Source organism: Puma concolor, chromosome A1 (assembly GCF_028749965.1).
Source record: "Puma concolor isolate L17-30 chromosome A1, mPumCon1.1.hap2, whole genome shotgun sequence".
Classification (NCBI taxonomy): Eukaryota; Metazoa; Chordata; class Mammalia; order Carnivora; family Felidae; genus Puma; species Puma concolor.
Window position 1 is genome coordinate 143,246,071 of NC_141667.1, and position 26,505 is coordinate 143,272,575.

General features: G+C 44.8%; 1 protein-coding gene across 1 annotated transcript in view; it reads right to left on the minus strand.

Annotated features, from left to right (window-relative positions):
• The window catches only part of TNFAIP8 (TNF alpha induced protein 8), a 133,381-nt gene extending 107,405 nt beyond the window's left edge, over positions 1-25,976 (minus strand). Inside the window, exon 1 of the mRNA XM_025924105.2 lies at positions 25,856-25,976. Within this exon, the coding sequence (XP_025779890.1) occupies position 25,856 (1 nt within the window). The 5' untranslated portion in view covers positions 25,857-25,976. The remainder of the gene's footprint in view (positions 1-25,855) is intronic.
• Between the last annotated feature and the right edge of the window lie 529 nt (positions 25,977-26,505).

Consider the following 26,505-nt stretch of genomic DNA (forward strand, 5'->3'; position numbering starts at 1 on the left):
CAAGAGAAAAAACTGTCTTTGCTAGCTTGAAACCAGACCTCTCCAACTTTCATGGGACTAGAGTGAAATACTCACTTGCTCAGTGAAAATACACAGACAATGATCATTTCATTCAGACGGAGAGAGGGGGAGGGAGACAAAAAACCCTGTCCCAAATTCTGAACAAGAGCTTTATTCCCTAAATGTCTTAAATGTGCATGAAGGAGGTTGTCCTTCACTATTCAAAGAGACAAGCAGCCCTTACTTCACTCTGTGGCTAGTTATTACTCCACTGGCCTAATTTAGGCAAACTAAGAACTCTCTTTGAAGCTGAAAATAAACCATGGGTTTTTAAAAATAAAACGATCGTTCTCGGTTTCCTATATTTTGGCAAATGCCAAGTACACAAAATTGGACAGGAACACTTTTTCCGATTCACAGAAATCACATCCACCACAAACTGCTCACTCTTTTGAAAGATGTTTAACTGTCAATTATGTGCCGCAGGCCGGAAACAGTGGCTGTACACACACATAGTAATTGGCTGCTATTATCCAATCAGTTAGCAAATATTTATTGGGTACCCAGTGAGCTAGGCACAGCAGGGGAAACAGAAATGGATAAAGATATGACCCTTATGGCCTTTGTAATCTACTTATGATGAGACAGAAATGCTAAAAGCTGAACAGTACAAGGTAGCACGTGATCAAGGGGCACAGGCAGAGAAGTATTTTTTTTTAATTTAATAAACTTTTTTAATGTTTATTTTTGAGAGAGAGAGAGAGAGAGTGAGCATGAGCGAGGGAGGGGCAGAGAGAGAGAGCGGGGCAGAGAGAGAGGGAGACACAATCTGAACCAGGCTCCAGGCTCTGAGCTGTCAGCACAGAGCTCAACACAGGGCTCAAACTCGAGAAGCACAAGATCATGACCTAAGCCAGATGCTAACCGACTGAGCCACCCAGGTGCTCCCCCCCTCTTTTAATGTTTATTTATTTTGGCTGGGAGGGGCAGAGAGAGAGGGAGAGAGGGAGAGAGGGAACTCCAAGCAAGCTCTACACTGTCAGCTCAGAGCCCAATGTGGGGTTCAAACTCATGAACCATGAGATCATCACCTGGGCTGAAATCAAGAGTTGGATGCTTAACTGACTGAGTCACCTGGCACCCCACAGGCAGAGAAGTCTTACAGAATTTTCAAAATTAGAGAGTTGACAACCTGGAGAATACAGAGGGGAAAAAGGAAGTAAGGGGTCTCAAAACCTAAAGCTCACACACAGATTAAAGCTAAAACAGGCCAATAGTTATGTCACTTACCTGCTCAAAAACTTCCCATGACTCATCAGTGATAATTACCGAAAGTCCAAACTCCCTCTGTTGGCCTTCAGGACCTCATAGCCCCAGGCTCCTTTACCTTGCCAGAGTCTGCTCTGGAAGATGTTCTTTGAACACACCGATACCCATCACTGTCCAACCTTCTCTGCTCCTGATGCATCCTCCAACCTTCTCAACACTTTCCCACAACCTCAGCTACTGAAAATCCACCCTGTTCTACATCCTGCCTCCTTCTGGAGGCACCCCAACACTGTCTTTTCATTACCACTCAAGATTTCTGCCTCTTGAGAGAGGCAGTCTCCAAGACGGCAGGCAATGTTCCTCACCTCCTGGCTTCCCCTCCCTTGTGTAGCCTCCATCCACAATGGATGGGGAGAGCCGTGTAACGGATGAGATAGTGTAGAGGTCACGCTGTGTGGCTTCCAAGGCTTGATCATGAAAAAGGAGACAGGCGACCACTTTGTGCTCTCTTGGATCACTAACTCTAGGGAAAGCCATCTACCACGTTATGAGGACACTCCAGTAAACATATGGAGAGGTCTCCATAGTGAGAAACTGAGGCCTCCCATTCAGAGCCAGCACTAACCATCTTGGAGTTCATTCCTCAGAAGAAACACACACACACCCACACATGCACACGCATACACACACACGCACACACATACATGCACACACATGCACACACACACACATATAGAAAAAAACAGGAAAAATCCTCAGATGTCTGCAAACCTGGCCAACTTGCTGACTCTAGCCTCATGAGACAACCCAAATCAGACTCAGCTGAGTGGCTCCCAAATTCCTGACCCACAGAAACCATATGTAATAAGAGATGTTTATTGTTGTTTTTAGCTGCTAAGCTTTGGAGCAATTTGTTAGGCAGCAGCAGATAACTGATGTACCTCTCTGGTGTGGTCTACTTTACATTCCAATTCTTTGTATCCGTTGTATTCCAATTATTTATATCCTTACCTTTTAGAACTAGATTAACATTTCCCAGAGGGCAAGGACCTTCTTTGTGAATTTTTCATTCTCGGCAAGCTTTAGTGAGTCACTCAGTAATCGTTAGTTGATTGACTGATAAAAGAATAAAAAAACTAAACAAAACCTTTGGTGGAAGTTACGCCTTGGGCTGACTTCATATTGCCTTTGGATCATTCTGTAATTTCAATTTTCTTTTTTCTTTTCTTTTTCCTTCTTTCTTTTTTTTCTTTTTTTTTTTTTTTTTTTAACTTTAAGGTCTTGGTAGTTGTGGAAGCAGAAACACCTGTAGTCTGGACTCTGCTCCCAGCCTGCCTGGGCTTTTAAGAAACATTGCCAGGAACACAGAGCGACCTCACCTCACCTCTCCCTCTGAAGTTGCCTCCCACCCTGATATCCCTAACTTATCTCAGGGCGAGAGCGGCTTTGCAGGGTCACAGGTGATAAAGAAGCAAGAGTCAGAGAAGGTAATGAGGGGAGGAGACTAGGCAATAATAAACAGCAACCACTTTAAAAGGTTTGCTGTCAGCCGGGACCTAAAGGCCTGAACCTGGCAGAACCCTCATTGTAGGCACCCTGGCCCCAGTCCCAGGAATTGAAGGCATTTCACAGTTTTCTAATTAAGATGATTTCCTCTGAATCCTCCAATATTTTAAAGAGGATTCCAGCTGAGTGCAGGTCCTCTCTTGAATCCCGAACTAGGTTAAGATCCGAGTCCTTCTCATAAGGTCTGTCCTAGTGGGACTGGCTGTAGATGCTCTGGGTGACTAGTAGGACTTAAGGCCTCTCTTTAATCCATAAATAAAAATAGAAAGAAAAAAAACAGTCACAGTCTTGTGCGTCCTTTTATAGACCAAGCCATAGAAGTCACACAAATATGCAATCACTCCTTTAGGAAACACACAGAAATCCGATCATCACGTCTCTGCTAAATTATGAGATTGTACCCAGTAAGTATTAAAAAAAAGACAATTATAAAATATACTATTCCTAACAGATAAGTGACCAGGATGGTAAATTTATCTTGATAAATTTACCTTGATTGCTATTTGTATTAATGACTATGGCTGATGATAGAAATCGCAAAATAGTTAAGAGCCTCCCTATAGGCAAGCTACAAAATCATTAACATTGTAAAAAGGAGTCAATGTGGCTTTTAAGTCAACAAAGGGAGTACAAATCTAGTCGATTTAGCCTAAAGCCAAAGCAAGATTAGTTCCAACAAGGCATGTATATAGTGCTTGTTAGCATTCTGTGCAGTTAATTTTAAATGCCCCCCCCCCCCCTTTGGAGACTATGTGCACAGACCTCAAAGAGATTCTGGTATTTAGCCCTAATGATTTCCTCATGTAGAACACACCTCATTGCCTAAAGGCACCAACCAGATTAGTTTCTTCTGAAAAAGGATGCTAGAGATTGATTCTTCTATGTAAAATTATTCCATCCTATTAGTGCTGGAGCCCTGAAATTCATTAGCAAACAACTTGAGGCTGATAAGGGAAGGCTGTCTTCCAGCTGTTCCCAACACGCCTTTGTAAATATGAAAAGTCATTGCTTGGGAAAAACTCTGTCTAATCTCTTAAAGATGTGTATTTACTTAAGAAAACATTTTAAAGTGGTTCATGATCTTAATCTCATTTACTGTGCTGCAAACTTCAACCAAATCCTGTGTTAATATTTTTGCTCCAGTGCTTCTCAGCAATATCGGAATAAGATTACATCTTTTAAAACATATACTATGCAGACATTGCCCCAGGCTACATCTTTGTTTCACAGGGTCCTTCTCTTGCTTGAGAAAGGCAGCGATCAACTCTACTCCAAGAGTCTCACTGAGAACTAAAATCAAATGCCCATCAAAACAGAGGAAACTGTGTAAGAAATAACATTAAGAGAAAAGCAGAATACTATTAACCTGTGTATACCCTACGGTCACCGCTCTAAAATGGATTATAATATGGATCCGTATAACCATGGACAGGCATGGAAAGAAACAGGAAAATGAAACATGCCTCTTTCTCCCACACATCTATAACTTTACTAGGTGTTTTCTTTCTAAATTCCCTTTACCTAAGCTGGGAGTTGTCTTAATAGCGGGTGTAGTTTGTTTGCTTTTTAAAATTATCAGGATAAGATCTCACCTCATCAGTGGAGAACCTGGGAGTCAGTTACTCATGTAAAGGGTGGTGACTGCCCGGACCACCCTAGATAAAGGCCTGCCTGTCTCTTCCTTAAACATTCTTCAGGAATAGCAGCTCTACAACTTACAAGCTGAATCCCTGCAAAGGGAAAGAAACTCGAGCTCACCTTTCCTTAATGGTGAATTTCAAGGAAATGTCCTCATTTTCAGCTTCAACCTAAAAGAATCCCTTACATGAAAGTAAAATAATATTTAGGCAAATCATCACAATGAAGTCACCCATTCACACCTATTTTCTGAGAATGTGGGACCAAAAATGAGTTCTAGAGATGACGAAGACTTAGTCACTGTGCTCAGGATGGCTATCTAGTAGCTCACAGACAGCTGTAAACTAAGGATGATGTCACAAGTGACATAATCATGATAAAGATAGGGAGATCAGAGTGAGCGACTCTTAAGAGGAAGAGAATACGCAAGGCCTTTTTTTCCTGGTAAAGAATTGAACCAGGAAAGGTTCTGAACTGGATCCTGAAGGATAGTCTAATTCTGTCCAGGAAGGAGAAGTGATGGACATTGTAGGAGAGGAAGACACAGCCAGCAAAGACAAAAACAGAGAAGAATGGGGTGTGTTCTAGAACAATGCAGTTTAGGAATGGGAATCCAAGGAAACATGCAGAGGAGAAATGGGGGTCAGACAGGGCCTTGACCACGGAGGGAAGGGCATGTGAGCAAATATTGTCCTTTGGGGCTTGGGTGAGGAGCCTTGCATTTCCTGTTGTATTTACTCCTGACAATGTGCTTTTTACAAGTAGGAAGCTTCTAAGGTGAGGCTCTGAGACGTCAGATCTGGTCTCCAAACAGCATGTCATGGACCTACATCCCTGAGCGAGCACTGCCTGGTCCTCGACAAATACTGCCCAAATGCACTGAAGACAAACCATGAGCCCACAATCTGCTGCCCCGCCATATTGCTCTCCTGGACTGGTTTTTGATAGACATAGGGAGCCACTGACAACTCTGCACTAGAGGAATACATGCAATCACTGGGGAGCTGTGTGTTTAGAGCAGTATAATAAAGGCTACGGAGGTGGTGTGGGGGGACTTCCCTAACGTTCGGAGCCTAATTTACAGACCACACCTTGCTTTTGCTCAGCATGCTTTGTTTATACAGATTTTTCGAGAGAAGTTTGAGAATGCCTCAAAAACTCACCTGAAATCTAAATTCTCTCCTTTACTAAATGTGTTTTGACTATGAAATGTATGCACCACAGAATGTATCAAATCAAAAGTTAGACTCCTTCCCCATCTTCCAACAGTCGGTTCCAGTATTAGTATATTGTTCATTCTTGTAAAAAAAAAAAATGCTGATGGACTCATAAACATATAATACGTATTTTAAAACATAATGAGATCATTATTTTGCTTTGTAACTTAATCTATCTTGCAGATCTTTTCATATCAGTGCACAGAGACCAGCCTTGTTGGAAAAGCGCATAATGTTTTATCTCAAGGAAGTGCAGTAATACATATTAGCAGCTGATGCATCTTTAAGTTGTCTAGAGAGGTTTTTTTTTCCATTTTTTTTAAATCAACACTGTAATGAACTCTTTTTGTCCCAAAATGAATTCACTCATGGCTACTTGTATCAGCGTCTTAGATAGATGCAAATGGGCTCTCTTGTGTAAGACATAATTCAGCAAATTTCCTCATATGTTAATATAGTTAACAATCGCTTATCTTGGCAATGAAGGGGAGCATAAAGATAATCTAAAAATAAATTCACTCACAGGAGTATCTCAGGACTTTCTGCAGCCCGGGAGCCTCCTTGGAAAGACTCAGGGCCAGAGTCCTGCCTTCCGAGACCCTGGAACTGAATCCCTCATTCCACACTGGGCAGTACAGCATTATTTCCAGAGAGTCCCACAGCTCTCCCCTCTTGCTCCAACCGGTGGCGCCAGCCTCCCTGGCTTAAAATGCCAACGCACTTTAAGGCTTAAAGTGGCCTTAAAATGCCACTTTAGGGCATTTTAAGGCTTAAAATGCCAACGCACAGTGCAGGTGATAATAATCAGAATCATAGAATTTCAGATCTGGGAGGGATTCGAGATTAAACAGTCCACACCTTACGTTTCTTTGAAGTGGGAATTCTGACCCACAGGGTTGAATGTCTCACAAGATCACACAGCCAGTAACTCCACAGCCTCACTCAGGGCTTCTTCCGGTAGACAGTACAGCTGCAGGCTCCTCTTGTTACTTGAAAAAGACCAGAGGGGAGCACCTGGGCGGCTCAGTCGGTTAACAGTCCGACTTCGGCGCAGGTCACGATCTCACAGTCCATCAATTCGAGCTGCGCGTCTGGCTGTGTGCCTACAGCTCAGAGCCTGGAGCCTGCTTCAGCTCCTGTGTCTCCCTCTCCCTCTGCCCCTCCCCGGATCACACTCTGTCTCTGTCTCTCTCTCTCTCAAAAATAAATAAACATTAAAAAAGAAAAAAGGCCATGTGAGCAAAATTTGTCTAGAATATTTCTACCCCTGGGTAGAAACAATGCTTATTGAAAAAAAGGGTGGGGGAGTAGGGTTGGGGCAGGCAAAATAGGTGAAGGGGATTAAGAGTACAAACTTGCAGTTATAAAATAAGTCATGAGGATGAACAGTAAAGCACAGGGAATATAGTCAATAAAATTGTAATGATTTTGTATGGCAACAGATGGTAACTCCACTTATGGTGAACATTCTGCAATGTGTATATTTGTCGAATCATTATGTTGTACACCTAACACTAATATGTCAACTATACTTCAATTAAAAATTCAAACCAAGAGGGGCACCTGGGTGGCTCAGTCAGGTGAGCCTCTGACTTCAGCTCAGATCGTGATCTCACAGTGCGTGAGTTCGAGCCCCACATATGGCTTGCCGCTATCAGCTATCCGTGCAGAGCCCGCTTTGGATACTCTGTCCCATTCTCTCTCTCTGCCCCTCTCTGGCTCACACGCGCGTGCATCTCTGTCTCTGTGAAACATAAACACACATTTAAAAAAAAGAATTTAAAAATTAAAAAAACAAAGATCTACAAAATAAGGTTTTCCAATTGTGCGCTGCACAGCTTCAGAAGCACCATTTAAATATAATCTTTGTGAACAGTGTCCCCTGCAGTTGTGCAGTGCACAACCTAAGTGGCCATACGCGGTCATCCAGAGGAAATTTTAAAAAGGGCAATCCGAGAACAAGTATAGAGACAGTACAAATGGTAAGAAATTCAGAGTTCTTATTTTTAGGTCATTTTAACTTCCTTTTCCACCAAATTCACTACTAGAATGTCTACCAGATTTCAGAATTTACACATTTGAGTTTCACCTCCTTCTTCTGTCCCCTGTTGAGGTGCTTATAACACTGCTGACTTATCAACAAGACGGCAGCTCTCACCTGTGCATTTTCAAACTTGGGGCTACCCAAGGTGTTGAGACTCTAGAGACTTATTTGTGTTACTCCCCACTGCCCCTCCCATTGATGCTACCAAGTCTAAATCAGGGATCTTGGGAAGTTCTGAGTAAAGTCTGTTGCAGATCTAAATGTCACAGAGCAGCCAGCTCCACCTTCTAACCCCGAGCCCAGAGCTTTGTCCCTTAAGGCAAGCACCTGCAAGTTGGCTAGGTAAAATCTGTGTTTTTGCAAAAGGAAGTACAGCTGTGTGGTTAAGAACCAATAGATTTAAATATCAGCTTTGCCTTTGACTGGGGTAATGACTTAGACTCTTGTGGTCTCAATTTCCCAGTTTTTAAAAGGTCTGTAATAATAACAGAACCTAGGATTGGGCAACGTACATAAAAGCGTAGCATAAGGCCTGGCACACAGTAGATGCTCAATAAATATGGAGTCTACACCACCATAGCTGGGTTCACCCGTGGGCCAACCAGAGGCAAAAGGCAAAAATACAGGCAGCTAGGGGCAGGAAAAGAAGAAAAAGCCTTCAGCATGGTTTCTGCTGAATTAATAAGAGCAGAAGAGAAAATACGCTTATGTTTTCACACAAATCCATATTAATCTCTGGACATTGCTAGGAGCAAGGAGTCATTCCCAGGATTGTTTTGACTGAGACTGGAGAAGGGCAAAAACTCACAAGGGTCAGTCAGGCCAGTGAGCTGTCTCCCATGGGCCCAGCCACAGGAGTGGAGAGCCTAAGGGAAGTTGCTCACCTCAGGGCTACTGACCAAGAACAGAACAGTGACGCAACCAGAGTAACTTCTCATATCATGGGCAGCTTTTCCCTATCACTGACTCCCTGTTACCAGTGAGATTTCTCTGGTGTGTTCCAGGCTATGGGATTTCGATCTTCTGTATTCCCGAGATCACCTCAATGGTCACATTCACTGGAGATGAGTCACTATTCCATTGCTTCTGGAACCTTCCTATCACTGCTTTTGTAGGGTGAATATTTGTAAAAGCTACATATTACAACTTTTTTTTTTTTTTTCCTGTTCATCACATGACACTAATGGGCTCAAGAGGGAAGGGAAAAAATATTCTGCAAGGCCCACCAGCCAGGGCCTAACAAATAGAACCAGGGTGAGGATGTTGTGGACTAGTGCAGGCCAGGCATATAAATGGACAGCCCACAGTCATGCCCATATGGCAAATGCTCTGAGAAGCTTTAGATACCAGAGGTCAGAGGTCAAACTCAACAGTCTTCAGGAGGCAGGCAGATCAATAAATTATATGACTGACCGATGTTGGGGGGAGGGGCAGGGGGAGATTCAGCAGCTAGCCCTAGAAGCTTTGGCCACTAACTGGCATTTAATTTTTCAAAACTAGGGGCACCTGGGTGGCTCAGTCGGTTAGGTGTCCAACTTGGGCTCAGGACATGAACTCATTGTTCTTGAGTTTGAGCCTAGTGTCAGACTCTGTGCTGACAACTCAGAGCCCAGCCTGTTTCGGATTCTCTCTCTCTCTCTCTCTCTCTCTCTCTCTCAAAAATAAATAAACATTGGGGCGCCTGGGTGGCGCAGTCGGTTAAGCGTCCGACTTCAGCCAGGTCACGATCTCGCGGTCCGTGAGTTCGAGCCCCGCGTCAGGCTCTGGGCTGATGGCTCAGAGCCTGGAGCCTGTTTCCGATTCTGTGTCTCCCTCTCTCTCTGCCCCTCCCCCGTTCATGCTCTGTCTCTCTCTGTCCCAAAAATAAATAAACGTTGAAAAAAAATATTAAAAATAAATAAACATTAAAAAAAAAAAAAAACAAAACCTGGGGCGCCTGGGTGGCCCAGTCAGCTGAGCGTCCGACTTCAGCTCAGGTCATGATTTCACAGTCCATGAGTTAGAGCCCCACGTCGGGCTCTGTGCTGACAACTCAGAGCCTGGAGCCTGTTTCAGATTCTGTGTCTCCATCTCTCTCTGAACCTTCCCCGTTCATGCTCTCTCTCTCTGTCTCAAAAATCAATAAAGGTTAAAAAAAAAATTAAAAAAAAAAAACCAAAACCTAAACTAAATACAGTGCATATATTCAACAAAAGGCATCTGGCATCTCATGTGGGCCAAGGCATCCATCTTGCTATCCTGCCATGGGTTCTGGCAGCCAAGCCATGAAGAACAAAAAGGTCAGCCAAGAAAGAAACGGGACAGGTGGCAGCTCAGGTACCCTGAGAGGCTGGGGTCTGGGCCCCACATGCTAGGGGCCCGGGCCTTAAAACCCACAGTAAGAGGTCAAGGTATGGTCAACCAGGAGTGCAAGCAGGCACGGGGCCACAGAAGCATTTGGGGTAGGGGGCAGAACCCCTGTTTTGGGGTTGCCAGTGTGCTTATCTTGGAAATGCAATAACGTGACAACACGGCCACACAACCTGACCTACTGAGCACAGGGACAGCGAGGGCTGATGGGCGCCACAGGTGTGTGGGAAAAGCCGCGCCTGATTGGAGGAAAAGAGCTGAAGAGGCGGGGCAGTTCCTGACAGGCTAAAAAGGAAGGGGGAAAAACCCACATCCTTCCGCATCGTTTATTTCATAAACAAGTATATATTTAGCGCTAACTCTGTACACTTCACAAGGTAGAGCTTAGGTTACAAAGATAAAAAGCTATACTTACTCACACTAAGTGGCTTATTTTCGGTTAAGAGGAGACAGCGATTATTTGGCACCAGGGCAGGCCAAGTTATATACTTGGATTTGGTAACATTGTAACTCACTAATCATTGTATTGGAAGACTATGTAGATAATAGATGGAAGGAAATAGGCACAAAGCTGAGGTTCTCAGCAGTGCTGAAACAACAGGTCATACAGAAGGATAGAAAACTAAATTATCATCATCAGAATTTTGACAACAATACTTGGTCAGAAGAAAATAGAGAAACGTATTTAAGATTCTCAAGAAAAGAAAATGTGGTCCAAGGACATTAACGTAAAGGTCACAAAGTACTATCAAGAAATTAGGGGGTGAGAGGGGCACCTGGGTGGCTCAGTCTGTTAAGCCTTGGATTTTGCTTGGGGTCATATCTCACGGTTGGTGAGTTTGAGCCCCATATCCGGTTCTAGGCTGGTGGTGCAGAGACTGCTTGGGATTCTCTCTCTCTGTCCTTCCCCCTCTTCCTCTCTTTCATTGCCCCTTCCTCACTTGTACTCTCTCCCCCTCTCTAAAAATAAATAAATAAAAACTAAAAAAAAAAAAAAAAAAAAAAAAAGATTATTAAAAAAAGAAATTAGGGGATGGGAAACCTGGCTGGCTCAGTCAGCAGGGCATGTGACTCTTGATCTCAAAGTTGTGAGTTTGAGCCCCATGTTTGGTGCAGAGATGACTTAAAGTAAAATCTTTTAGCAAACCATAAGAGACTCTTAAATACAGAGAACAAACTGAGGGCTGATGGGGTTGGGGATGAGGTGGTGGGGAAAAGAGGTGATAGGCATTGAGGAGGGCACTTGTTGGGATGAGCACTGGGAGTTGTATGTAAGTGATGAATCACAGGAATCTACTCTTGAAGCCAAGACTACACTGTATGTTAGCTGACCTGACAATAAAATTAATTAATTAATTAAAAAAAACAAAACCTGATGGGAACGCAAGCTGGTGAAGCCACTCTGGAAAACAGTATGGAGGTTCCTCAAAAAACTAAAAACAGAACTACCCTACGACCCAGCAATTGCACTACTAGGCATTTATCCACGGGATACAGGTGTGCTGTTTCGAAGGGACACATGCACCCCCATATGTATAGCAGCACTATCAACAATAGCCAAAGTACGGAAAGAGCCCAAATGTCCATCGATGGATGAATGGATAAAGAAAATGTGGCATATATATATATATATATATATATATATATATATATATATACATATATAATGGAGTATTACTCGGCAATCAAAAAGAATGAAATCTTGCCATTTGCAACTACATGGATGGAATTGGAGAGTATGATGCTAAGTGAAATTAGTCAGAGAAAGACAAAAATCATATGACTTCACTCGTATGAAGACTTTAAGAGACAAAACAGATGAACATAAGGGAAGGGAAACAAAAATAATATAAAAACAGGGAGGGGGACAAAACAGAAGAGACTCATAAATATGGAGAACAAACTGAGGGTTAAGGGAGGGGTTGTGGGAGGGGGAATGGGCTAAATGGGTAAGGGGCACTAAGGAATCTACTCCTGAAATCATTGTTGCACTATACGCTAATTTGGATGTAAATGTAAAAAAATAAAAAATCAAATTAAATTAAAAAAAACAACCAAAACCTGAAAGAAAAAAAAAAGAGAGAGAGAGAGAGAAGAAATCAGGGGAAAAAAAGAAATTAGGGAAACAAACAAACAAACAAAAATCAGGGAATTAGCTAAGGAACTGATCAGAGAAAGGGCTTCAATCAAAATGTCTAAACATACTGATAATAAGCAACATATACAAAGTTACCTGCAGGAATAAAACTAAATGAGTATTAAAAGGGAGATTTCAATATATAATGGCTACAGGATCTGACAATGTAGATATGGTACAACCATAAAAAAACTGGGGAGGAATGACTAAAGCATATGCCAAAGAAATGATTTTTACTGTTTTGCTAATCAAACCTGATTATTTGGAGTTTGCTTATGTGTATTACAGGACAATCAAAATAGGTAATTATAAGACATTCTATCTCCCCTGTGTGTGACTAAAATACCAGGATTCTAAGCATGGAACAAAGGAAATAACAAATGTAATATAAAAGAGTCTGAACAAAAACTTACCGTCTTGAACTTGCCTTGCAACTATCAATATGAACTCACAGTGTATTTTATTTTTACATGTGTACATATGCTTCTAGATAGATGTTTATATGTCTATGGATGTATTTTCCCAGTTCTGATGAGTAAAAAGACCTAAAAACAATGACCACTCCAGTGAATGACCATCCCTAGTGTCGGGATTATAGTCCTGAAATATCTCATTAAAAAAAAAAAAACAAAACAGGGATTCCAGACAAAAGGGGAGTCTATCCTTATAAGATGATTCCAACTAGTAAATAAAACCAAAATGGTGGAATTAGAATATACCATTCTGCAACTGCCAATGAACGAATGGAACCAGACACTGAGGACCAACAGTCGCTAAAGGCAAAAAAACAGTGGAAGAAGCCTTCCGTGAAAGAACCCCACAACACTTGTAATCTTGCCAAAGGGATCAAACCTGAGTGTGATCAAGTCTCCCGACCCAGATGCAGGAAATAGTGGGCAAAGGTACAAGCTTCACCTCACCAAGAGTGCACATCTTTTTTGTTATCAACACTGTGAGAAACTCTACAGATCAAACAGCCCAGCTCCTTCAACAATAACAAAAATATATATATACATTTTTTTTTTCAAATGGGGGAGGATGTTAAGGGAATCTGTAGATTACAAGAGATTACAAGTTTTTTAAAAAATGAGCAAGACTAAACTATTGTTGGGTCAGGCTGCTCGCTTGGGCGATAAAACCATGAAGAGATCCAAGGAAGTGATTACAATAAAAGTCAGTATGGCATTTACTTTTGGAGAGACGAAGGAGAACGTGATTGGGGCTGGGTACGCAAAGGCACTTGTGGCGTGGCTGGCCAAATGCTATTTCTTGCCTGGAGTGATGGTTATATGAGCGTTCCTGTTACAGTAAAGTCACTCAAGTGTGTGTTTGTTTTCTGTGGGTTTGGGTATTTATGTTTTATTTTACAATGCAAAGGTTTAAAAAAAAGCATTAAAGAAAATCAAGGTGTGTCAGCACAGAAAGAGCCAACTGATGGAAGAGATTCCAAGGTATAGAGGACAAAGGAGCCCTAGAACAAATCGGCTGGGAGCGGGTGTCTTAGGAAGGATTTCTGTTTCAATGAAACTTTCACGTTTAAAGTAAATGATTGCATCTATAATGGTCTGATTAAAACTTCCCTTATAACATTTCACAAACAAATGGGGTGCTCCAAAATATGCCGAAGGCAATGTCAATTCAAAATTACCTGGGGGGGGGGGCGGGGCAGGGAGCTTTGGGTGGCTAAGTCAGTTAAGCATCAGACTCTTGACTTCGGCTCAGGTCATGGTCTCATGGTTCAGGGGTTCGAGCCCCACCTCAGGCTCTGTGCTGTCAGTGCAGAGCCTGCTTGGGATTCTCTCTCCCTGCCCGTCTCCCCACCCCATGCTCTCACTCTCTCAAAATAAATAAATAAACTTTATAAAATGACCTCTTGGCAGCTCTTTCTGCCTAGGGGTCCTGTCCACACACTTTAATAAATACACCTTGTTGCAAAGAAAAAAAAAAAAAAACCCTCTTGGATGCCTACTGGAATAGCCAAAAGCTGTTGGATACCGACTGGGTTCTTACAGACGTGACAGTCATCACTTGACTCAAAGTTGTAACATTCAGCATACATCTTCCAGTTCCCATAATTATTTACACCCCTTATTCTCTCCCTTACTCAGCGCCCCCAGGCAAGCTATTAGCAACAGTAGCTTCAGGCTGCAAATGAACAAAACTTTTCCCCCAAAACTTTAGCAATCCTAAAATCTAACTGAACTGTCACATGCAAGGTGTTGTTAGAGCTTTAGCAACATGAGGTCAGGAAATGAGTGAAGAAATACAGGCTCACGGGGTCTGTGCTGGTTCTGAGCTGTGGGGACGGGACACTGGAGCAGTGACCGTGCTGTGTTGCTGGCATCAGAGCCACCAGAGGGACAAGAAGCATACACAGTCCTACTACGGCCAACCCCTAGCTGCCTAGGTATTCCCCAGGGTGCAGACTCTGCACTGTGACTGTCTAGAAGCTGTCCCAGCTTTTAGGAAATCTGCCTCACGCAACACTCTATAAACCCGAGGGCAGATCTACCAACACTCAGACTGGCACTCTGCTGCACGAGCCAACGACAGAAGATACATTTCTCTGGGTTTATTTACGTCGTCCGTCATTTTCCCCATACAAAATAGGACATGCAACTTAACCTTCTCCACTTGAGAGGTGCCATTCCATGGGTTCTGAAGGTCCACACTCTTACTCTGAAATGTGAATTACATCTGAAATAATCACAGGACTTTTATCCATGAAGGAGACACTGGCTGGCCGGAGAGGTAACAGCCTTTGCAAGTTCCCAGAAAACGAGGGAGTTTGTAGCAGTTTTATGGAGAAGGACTGCCCTGCGGCAGCTCAGAGCACACCTAAGGGAGGCAGTTGAACTTCCGGGGTATGAATCCCAGCTCCGCCAGCCATCTAGGGGATTGCTTAACCTCCCCAAACTCAATTCCTCACCTGTAAATGTGGATTAACACTAATACCATTGTCGGGGCGCCTGGGTGGCTCAGTCAGTTAAGTGTCCGACTTGGGCTCAGGTCATGATCTCAACACTTAGTGAGTTCAAGCCCCGAGTTGGGCTCTGTGCTAACAGCTCAGAGCCTGGAGCCTGCTTCGGATTCAGTGTCTCCCTCTCTCTCTGCCCCTCCCCTACTTGTGCTGTCTCTCTCTCTCACAAAAATAAATAACATCAAACAAAAATTTTAAAAAACAAACACTAATACCATTCTCACAGATCTATTATCAAAATGAAACGAAATAACACGTATGAGGCACTCAGCACAGTGGCTGATCCCATGTAAGTACTCCATAAATGGTCATGATTACTGCTATTGTGGTCGTGAGCGTTTCCAGGAACACGAAGACCTCTCTATTTGATGGACATCTTCCAGGTTTGGATGTAGGGTGCCATCTCCAAAGTAAGTATGGCTATTTTTATAAACTCATGGCCCTTAGCATTAAAAAGTCACTGCCAGTAGTAATTAAGTATATGTGATTTTCAACACCTCTCACATCTTCTGTTTTTCTCCCAACTACTCATCATGGGTGTTTAGTTTCAATTCCAATAAAACCTGGTTTTATTATTATCAGGAATAGCGATGGCCTTAGTTACACAGCTTCTAGAGTGTGGGAACCTGGGGCCTCATCATGTCCTCTCCCTTCTTCCTATGGCCACAGCCAACCTCCCACCGGAGAGTTTTCTGTCAACAACTCCTACTCACTTTCACGGCTTCGTTTGTAGCCATTGACTCAGTTCTGCCCAGTGAGGCTTGAGGAGACTTCAAGAAAGATCTCACCCCCGGATGTAAAGAGATGGACACTACAGAACAGATTTATCACCACCCTCTCTGTGCCCCGTATCTCCCCTCCACACATACACACACACACACACACACACACTTCCTGCCTTTGAATGAGGTTGGGGACAGCATGCAATGCCTGTTGCTAAGCATGCCATTTTCTGCCCATGAGGCAGCAACTCTGCATTAGAATAGGTAACATGCTAAGGATGGGAGAGGGAAGGACGAAAAGAACCTGGTTCCTGGTGATTTGAGCCATTGGTTAAACCTCGGATGGGACCAACCCCAGACTGCCCTCTGTTTATAAAGTTAATGACTTTACCGCTCAAACCTCTGTTAGTGGGGCATTTTCTTACATGCCACCTAAAGTGTCCTGATTGTTACAGCCTCCAAAAATCAACTGTTGAAGCCCTAACCCCAGTACCTCAAAACAGGACTATATTAGGTGATTTGGATCTTTAAAGACATGATTCAATTAAAATGAGGCCGTCAGGGTAAGCCCTAAGACAATATGACTGGTGTCCTTATAAGAGGGAAATTGGGGGCGCCTGGGTGGCTCAGTTGGTTAAGTGTCCAACTTTGGCTCAGGTCATGATCTTACGGTTTGTGAGTTCGAGCCCCGCACTGGGCTCTGTGCTGACAGCTCAGCACCTGGAGCCTCCTCCAGATTCTGTCTCCCTCTCTCTCTGCCCCTCCTCCTTGTGTTCTCCCTCTTTCTCTCTCTCAAAAATAAATAAATAAACATTTAAGGAGAAAACTGGACACACAGACATTAAAGGCACATGCACAAAAGAAGTTGACAGAATTTGTTGCCAGCAGATCTGAGCAACAAGAAATAATAAAGAAAGTTCTAAAGGCTGGAAGACAAAAAAACACCTGATGGAAATGCGGGTCTACACTAAAGAATGAAGAGCCCCAAATACAGTAAGTAAGTTGATAAACAGAAAAAAAACCACTTTTTTCCTCATGTTTTAATTTTTTCAAAAGGTAATTGTTTAAAGTGAAAAATAATAACCATGATTTCTGGATATGATACATAAACCCTGACACTATCATATTTGTAATATCCTTTACAAAAGTGGTTGTTCTAGATAGAACTGCTTCCCCAAAAACTCATAGCTTGGAGCCCCAACTCCCAACATAAGGGTATTTGGAAATATGACCTTTAAAGAGATAATCAAAGGGAAATGAGATCACAAGGGTGGGGACCGAATGTAACATTACTGGCGTCCTTAATAAAGAGAGAGAGACATCAAGGACACAAGCACATGGAAAAAAAGAAAAAAAGGCTGGGCGAGAAAACAAGAGAAAGGTGGCGGCCTGCAAGCCACAGTAAAAGGCCTCAGGAGAAATCAACCTTGAGTTTGGTCTTCTGCCCTCCAGAACTGTGAGAAACACACATCTGCTGTTAAAGCCACTCAGTCTGGTTTTGTTATAGCAGTGCCAGCAAACTGATACAGCGATACAGCATACTATTTATTATCATGAATATACAAACGCCACGGGCAACCATAAAAGGGGACAGGACTGTTGAAGGTAAATTAGGGGTGTGCCTGGAGGGAACCCAGAGTCCACGTGGGTATCGGGAAGACTGGGCTGGTTAATCCGCTGCCCGCGCTCTCCGTCTCTGCAAGCCACCATCCGGCCTCGTCCGTCTACCCCTTTCCCCACATTGCAAGGCTCGAAGGCCCCCTGGCATGCTGCCTAGAGAGGAAGGGCTCAAGCGTGACTCAGATTGGTCCATTTCCATCCTTGTTGGTCTCTGGTCAAACGTCTAAACCTAGAGGGAAAGACAGTGGTTCTACTAAAATTACTAGTATGTATCATCGGTGGCAGACCTTTAATATTCTCCATGGCCCTTATTAGAATGATAAATTGAAAAGTGACCAGAATTCAGAAATAGGGGAGAAAGTCTCAAGTACCAGCCCAACTCAAAATGCAAAAAAGAAAAAGAAATCTAAAAAAGAAGCAGGAGGAGGAAGAGGTAGAGGGGGAAGGGCGGAAGGGGCGGGGGAGAGGAGGAAGAGAAAAAGGAGAAGAGGAGGCAGTTATAGCAAATGGCATCAAAGAGAGAAAACAGCCTGTTCTCCATTTTCCCTTTGCCCACCATTTTTGAAAACAGAGGGCCACTCTGGGAACAGGACCTCATGACAGGGAGGAGGCCTAGGGTAGGCCTAACAGGCCACTTGGGCCTGGAGCTCCTCCCAACATCTGCCACTCCTGAAAAAAGCACGTCCATCCTACATGAGTGATCAACAAAGCCCCAAGAGATGGCCTCCAGTCTGCCGGCACACTAGCCGATGATGTCAGCATAGCCACTGACTTGATATCTAGAGTTTTAACTAATGAACGCTGAGCACATTCCCCGATGTCTCTGCTTCATGGCTCTCAGTTCCTTTATCTCGTCATGGGACACCACTATTGGTTTTGGTTGTTATTTTTTGTTTCTGACCTCATCGTTGGGTCAACATTTCTCAACCCGGTGAAGGCCTACTAGAAAAACCACTTTGCTATTTCTCAGGATGGGTACACAGGTGTTCATTTTGTGCAAGTTCATTTTAATCTTCTTTAAACTTTAAAGCCATGCTGCGCTTTCAAGAGATTCGCTCTTTCCACTGCCAAAAGCACCCCTTGCTCCAAAACAAACAAACAAAAAACAACCCTACAGGTATCTGCTGCCTGACTAATCTTTATAGAATAAGACAAAACAACTGGTCTCCCAGGCTAGGGGGTTTGAGATTGTAATGCATCAGTCAAGAAATACAGATTTGGGGTGCCTGGGACTTCGTCCATCTTGGGCTCAGGTCATGATCTTGTGGTTCAAGTTTGAGCCCCACATCAGGCTCTCTGTGGTCAGTGCCTGCTTATGATCCTTTGTCCCCCTCTCTCTCTGCCATTCCTTTGCCCTTGGTATCTCTCTCTCTCTCTCTCTCTCTCTCTCAAAAATAAATATTAAAAATCAAAAACAACAACAAAGGGGCACGTGGGTAGCTCATTGGTTGGATGTCGAAGTTCAGCTCAGATCACGGTCTCATAGTTCATGGGTTCAAGCCTCATGTCAGGCTCTGGGTTGACAGCTCAGAACCTGGGGCCTGCTTTGGATTCTGTGTCTCCCTCTTTCTCTCTCTCTCTGCCTCTCCCCTGCTGGTGTTCAAAAATAAGTTACAAATAATCATAAAAAAATACCGATTACCAGGCCCAGCCTTTGTGATCCTATAGTAGGTGGGGCCCAGGAATCTGCACCTTTTGTGTCCAGGGTCCCAGGTGATTCTGACTCGCAGTCAGCTTGGGAGCACACTACAAAAGTTCATTTCATTTGGTGTATCACCTTTGTGGCTGCACAGATAACCACCATCCCACTTAGGGCACTCAGGGCAGGGACCCCCTGCATCCTCCCCACTGACAGATGGTCTCTTACCCTGGCAAGTGATACCAGCCGTTCTCTGAGGCACTATTGACCATTCCAGGCCAGAAAGGCAAAGGAGCAAAGTGGCTAAGAGGGGAGGTGTGAGCTCATTCACCTGTCCCAGGTACACTCTGTGGGTTCCTGGGGGCCTCTCCCTTCACGGAGGCAAAGGGATTCCTGTCACTAAACCCGACTGCTCTGCCCTAGGGTGGTGACAGTATTTAATCAAACACCAGCCATTTCTCAGAAAACGACCTCATCTTTTTAAAGAGAGGAGCAAGGAAGACTAAGGAATTACTTCCTGATCACTGAGTGGTTGCAACCAAGTGGGAGACTTGACTTCTTGAAGGTCTGATTCATCAAACTTGCTCTGAACTCTGCATTCTGTCGCCAACATTGCGTCTGCAGGTTTTCTCACAAGACTGGCATTTCTGCAGAATTCCTCAGTTGTATCTGCGTGTGTGGATGTGTGTGTGTGTGTGTGTGTGTGTGTGTGTGTGTGTGTGTGTGTGTGTGTGAGAGAGAGAGAGAGAGAGAGAGAGAGAGAGAGAGAGCGCCTGAACAGTCAGCTCCAGGGCTCGAGGTGGGGAAGGACAAATACAAATAGGTCTCCAAGAGCACACACCACAACCCCTGCCTCCTTCACTCTGGTGGACAGTCATATTGTAAGAAAACGTCTTTTTTTGTTTTTAAGTTTATTTATTTTGAGAGAGACAGAGACAGGTCGAGTGGGAGGGGGGTAGAGAGAGAGAGAGAGAGACAGAAGGGGACAGAGAATCCCAAGCAGGCTCTGCCCTGTCAGCACTGAGCCTGACGTGGGGCTCGATCTCAACAAACCGTGAGATCGTCACCTGAGCCAAAACCGAGCGTCAGATGCTGAACCGACTGAGCTGCACAGGTGCACTTTTTTTTTTTAAATAATGACCAGGGGAGGAGAAGGTTGGCTCCTTTCAAACACATGTGAGTTTACTGCGTGCCCTGCGAGAGAGACAGAGAGAGAGTGAGAGAGAGAGAGAGCAGTGTGCCCAGCAGACCTTGCCCCAGTGGACAGCCCCGAAGATGTATCCCTGCCCTCTGAAAACCTCACAACTTCCCTCGAGGACATGCTAGCAAGAGTCCCTTTGCAACATCAAGGGCCGTTGAGACCTATCTTCCTGTCTGTCTTGGATAATCTGGTTTCATCCGTTACCTCTTTTAAACAAGGACTTCCAGGGGTGAAAGGCCAACCCAAGGCTCACTTCTGAACTGCAACAGGTTTTTAAATTTTCTTTTAATGTTTCTTTATTTTTGAGAGAGAGAACAAGAACGAGCAGGGGAGAGGCAGAGAGACAGGCAGACACAGAATCCAAAGCAGGCTCCAGGCTCCGAGCTGTCAGCACAGAGCCCGATACGGGGCTCGAACTCATGACCCGAGCCGAAGCCGGACCCTCAACCGACTGAGCCCCCCAGGCACCCCTGCAACGTGATTTTTAAAGCTTCCCTCGTGCACGGGGAGGCTACCAGGATGTCGTGGCTCTTCTCATGCTCAGACACATAAAACCCAGATGCCCTGCTCTGGCTCCTTTCTCTTTAGCCTGAGTGGGAGCAGCAAGATTTCGCTCTATAATCACATGACCTTGCAGCTGGGAATCATTGAAATAGTGCTATATTCACCCCATTCTCTGGGCTCCTCTGGCATCATTACAGGGGAAAAAAAAAAAAAAAAAAGAAAGTTCAGGCTAAAAGCACATGTGGTACAAGTTATCACTCTCCCTCTCTACTCTGCTATAACCCAGTACAGACACCATCCTCTTGAAATGAGACTAATTTGGCCAAGCCAGAAAACCCCACTGCTTTCTGGGTGCCTTCTGCACACTGCACAACAGGAGAGGAACACTGTGCTTTTCAATCCACAAAACAAACCTATGATGTAAATACTATCCCCAGTTTTTAGGTGAAGAAACAGGCCCAGAGAGGTTAAGTGGATTGTCCAAAGTCACACAGCCAGTGTGGCTGAGACATGAACAGCTGATTCCCGCAGACTCATGTGAACCAACCACTTCGTGACTAAACTAAAAATCATCCTTTTTCCAATGTTTACGGAAACTACAACAAGTGGAATTTTGGATTTCATTCCATTCTCTGTTATTAAAGAAACAAACCTCAATTTGTTTATAAGTCAGCTTGGGGTGCTCAAGCAGAGGCCCATTCCTGTGACCTCTCACCCATTTTTCTATGGTGGGGAAGATGATTGCACCCCTGGCCCCCAGTCACCTTGAGAGAAATACTGTCCTGTCGGTCTAGAATCCCTCTCATTCTACATAAAAAAGCACAACGGTAGGCAAACAAATTTGTCAAGGCCCTTCTAACCCTGCAGATGGTTCTGAACCTCTGCTACCTTGGTTCTGAACCCTAAGTACCTGCTTCTAGAAAAAAAGCAGCCCTCTAAAAAGGATGGGTGGGTATTAAGTGATTAGTGCACAGCCTATGACATTTTAAAACAAGTTTCTCAGGTAACTTCTCTGCCCGACATAAAAGGCTAAGGAAACAAAGTCCTATGGAATCAGGCTTATCACAATTATACTGCTAGTTTTTTGAAAAAGACATCAGAAGAAATGTGGTTATTTCAGTTTCTTTCTTTTTTTTTTAATGTTTATTTTGAAAGAGAGCATGCGCAGGCATGAGCGGGGGAGGGGCAGAAAGAGAAAGGAAGGGAGAATCCCAAGCAGGCTCCAGGCTGTCAGCGCTGAGCCCTACTCGGGCCTCAAACTCACAAACCATGAGATCATGCCCTGAGCTGAAATCAAGAGTTAGATGCATAACCAACTGAACCACCCAGGCGTCCCTGGGTTTCTTATTACTGTGAAATTAAAACATTTTGAAAATGGTTCTTCTATCCTAAGGAAGTGCCTGTACTTTGTGAAACAGAAGAATTCTAAACCCACTTTTGCCACTGTCAAGAGACGTGGGGCAGTTGCCTGTTCCTACCAACATCTTCCTAAGTTTCCAACAACCCTAGAACCCTCTGTGTGAACATGAGAGGGTTGTGCAGGACTGTGCACATAGTAGGAGCTCAATAAATCCCTGCTGTGTGAAAGAATGATGCTCCCCTCCTTCAAGTTGGCCTGAGGGGATGCACCTCCAGACTTGTACAACAGCAAAAGTTATGGTCTTAGACCCACTGGCCAGGTGGTCTCTAAAGGGCCTGGTGCCTCTCGTTTCTAGAATTATCTACTCTCCACTTGTAGCTCATTTCCTCCTCTTACACCAAACTGTGGAATGCCAACTGATGATGTCCACTGGATACTACTTGATCTCATTTACATTTTGCAACAAGGTTCACTGAATTTTTTTTTTTTTTTACCCTGAAAAATCATCCATGTTCAGCTGTTGGTAAACACCACTGATGGACAAAAGTCTAGAAACTGCAGTCGGCTCAGATTCCAGGGCCACAGTCATCAAAACCAGGGACAGGAGAGTGGAAAGTAAATTGTTACCCACAGGAAAACATACAGGTTCGGGTGTTCAAAGCTCCTTTCTAGTGTTTGTTGAGTTCTTACTGTGTGCATTTGGTATTAAACGCAGGATGTGGTCAGCGTGAGGAGGGGTGAGGTGATAAAAGTTAATCTACCACCACACCCAGTGCTTCCCTGAACTTCTGTATCAGAGCTCAGGCTCTGAGAATGCCACATGAGGGGACACTGGCCACTCTTTTATCCAGGTAGGCCCCTGTGCATGGCCCCGTTGCCCAAAGCAGCGTTCCTGGTCCTGGGATGACACTAACGCTCCCTTTCCCCTCCGTGAGAAAACAGGTGGCCCTTACGTGTTATCACTGATCCTCCCCTGCCTTCTGAAGGTGATCCCACGTCCAATCCCTTCAACGTGTGCCAAGATGGAGGGGATGGGGAACAGACAATTCTGTGAGGTGCGGAAACAAAACTCCGTTCTGACTGAGCACCGATGAAATCTTTGAAATCTTCCGGGAGGAAATGTGTTTGTTCCAAGAGGCTATCCCAAGCAGAAAAGGATTAGGTGGATCAATTAACTTTAAGACTTCTATAGCGCCCAGCCATGTGGCAGTCTCCATTGCAAGGATCAGCTCTGTGAAGCTACCCGGAGCCACAAACCATCTAGAAACTCACTCCTCCCCCGACATGGCATTTCCTAATGAGTACTGTTTGGATGCAATCATTTCTCTCCACACATCCTTTCCTCCAATTTCAACAGAGCAAAGAGTTGCAGAGAACAGACCTCATAAAACAACTCTGTTTCTGGTCCTTGTGGTGTACACGTTCACCCTCGGTTTCCTCCATTCTGTTGGGAACCCACAACGGCCTGTGCTCACAACACATCACTACCAAGATGAAGACTCTATCTGGTAATCTAGTCAGAAACAGAAAATTAAGGGGCAACGAAGATGAGATTTTCCAGGTCACACCACCCATTTTCTCATTGAATTTAAACACACTAGACCAAAAGGCACATGAGATTAAAGGCCTCCCTTAAAGAAAAAAAAATTTTAAGGGCCCATTCCTGCAGAATCACTATACTTTTCTTCTATTCAGTGATTTATTATCAGATAACCTAGATGAATATAATGGCTTAGGAGGCCTACATCTGTTCATGCAAAACAGTTAATACGAAACATCCAATATCTAAAGCTTTCACATTTTACAGGAGGGTAGGCAGAATTCACTGTCCCAAACAAGTTACTCAAATTACAGGTAAAAACTCAAAAGGTGGGCAAGGGACAGAAGAGGCAACTAATGGGTATGGGGGTGGGGGAAACAGCCATCCAAAAATCTACAGAAAAGCTAATTGTGTTACCAGCTAGAATATTAGCAATAACTTGCTGACTTAACTCCCCATGACAGATCTAATTAGAAGGTGGCAATAAATGTTTCCAGGTGTTTAATTAAGTGTGATAATTATTTCTTTCCTTTAAGACAGATGGAGTCATATGCTTACATTTCACAGCATAATGTTTCCTTAGTTAAAACGCTGTGGAAACACTTTTGTGTTAACACAGGATTGAAACCAGGATAAAAATATCTGCTGTGATAAGCAGCACTTAAAGTGATTTATCAACTCGTGCATTCATATGCCAAGAGACAATGGCAACTTAAAGGCTGCTCTGTTTCGGTGATTTCCTTTAGCCACCAAGTTTTCTGTCACCCTTACACCTCAATGAAAATTTTCTATTTGATATGTCTTCTCCATATCAGCATGTCTTAAATGAATTCTTATCAAGGAAGTGGGGAAATTTTATGGGGATCTCTACTTTCACGGCAAGAACATAGCAAGAATAAAGCGAGATACAGAATTCAGAGACTTAGAATTGGATGGAACCACAGCAACCAGGGAATCATTTTATGCTTGGATTCAAGTACAGATTAAAATTAAACTTTTAAATTAACTTTTTTTTTTTTTAAGTAGGCTTCATGCCCAGTGAGAAGCCCAACATTAGGCTTGAACACAGGACTGTGAGATCAAGACCTGAGCTGAGATCAAGAGTCGAACACTCAATGGACTGTGCCACCCAGGCGCCCCTAACTTTTTTTTAACGCAGAAATGTACCCTACATTGAGGTAGTATTGACCCCACCCCCAATAAAATAATTTACAGAGGCATGGAATTATCAGTCTTAAGTAAATCAAGGATTTTGTTGCAAGAATGGTCTCTCCAATATGTCCCCTTCCTTCCATGATCCCGCAGGTTACTGCCCTTTTTACCGAGTGCTGTGTTTTGGTTAATTAGCTGACTTTAGCATTACTGTGTCACTGAATCAATAAACATCCTTCAGAAATGTCAAAGTTTGGTTGGTCAGCCTGGCTTGAACATGCTTATCAGCTTCCCTGGGTCCGAAGGCATTCATCAGATGTTCCTGCATCAGGTGCTTTGGGCTCGAGTGTCACACGAGCGGGCACAAGGACGGACACACACACACACACCTTTCTTCTTCAAAGCAAATCTCCACCAAACGATCTCAAGGCAAAAACTCTAGTCTGCCCGTTTTACAATGCAGGGTAGGATTACAATCTCAGGCCAGCATCTCAGTCTGCAATCTGGGGCATCGTGATAACCCGGGCAGTCCTCTGGACAGGATGAGCTGTTAACAGGCAGGCATGACAACATAGCGGGGGCCGCGTTTACAGAAGGAAGGAAGGAATCGCGAGTGAGACTCAGGGCAAGAGGTGGAAGTTAAGGGGTCGGCCCAAATCGGTAAGGGCTGTTAGCTGGAGGTCTCAGATTAGTCGCTGCGACAGAGAAACTGGGTAAAACTCCGGGGAGTTTCCGGAGCCGTGGGCGCCTGCACACACACTTACACACACACTCGCTCACATGCACCCACTCACACCCACTCACTCCCGAAAGTCTAGGGGAGCGGAAAGCGCGCCCCCAGGAGCAGCCCGCAGCCCAGAGGCCGGGGGAGACCCGCGAGGGTGTGGGAGAGACCGGCGCGCCCGGGAGGCACTTACTCGGAAGGGAGGGCGCGGTGGCGCCAGGACACAGAGGCGAACCTGGAAATCTGACGGCGCGGAGTTCCCTAGCGGCTCGAACGCTCGCGGGCTTCCGCGGACTCGGGGGATTCCGCGGGATTCCGCGGGGATCAGCGGAGCGCGGGCCTGAGCCGGCGGGAGAAAAGGAGCCAGGGGCCGGGGGCGGGGCGGGCCGGGCCGGGCGCGGGGAGGAGCGGAGCGGCCGGGGAGGGGGGAGAGGAGGGGGAAGGGGCGGGGCTACGGGCGGCTCTAGGAAGTCGGGGCGGGGCCATAAGGAGCTAGGAGTCGGAGGCGGAGCTGAGAGGAGGAGCCAAGGGAGTGAGGGCAGAGCCCGCCGGGGAGGAGAGGCCATGGGCGGGGATGTGGGCGAGGCTAAACGATCGAAACGGAGCTGAGAGGCGGAGCCAGGAGGCTGCGGTCCGAACTCGCCAGGTAGGAGGAGCCGAGACAGGGTGTGGGAGGAGCTATAATGCCGCGGGCGGGGCCAGAAGGAGCTATAAGAGCGGGGGCGGAGATAGGAGGAGGGGCTCGGAATCCCCGTGCTGAGCCGGCGGGAAGAGGAGAGGAGAAGTGGAGAAGGCGCGGGAGAGGTAGGGCAGTAGGGCTAGGTGAATGATCTAGGAGGCTCT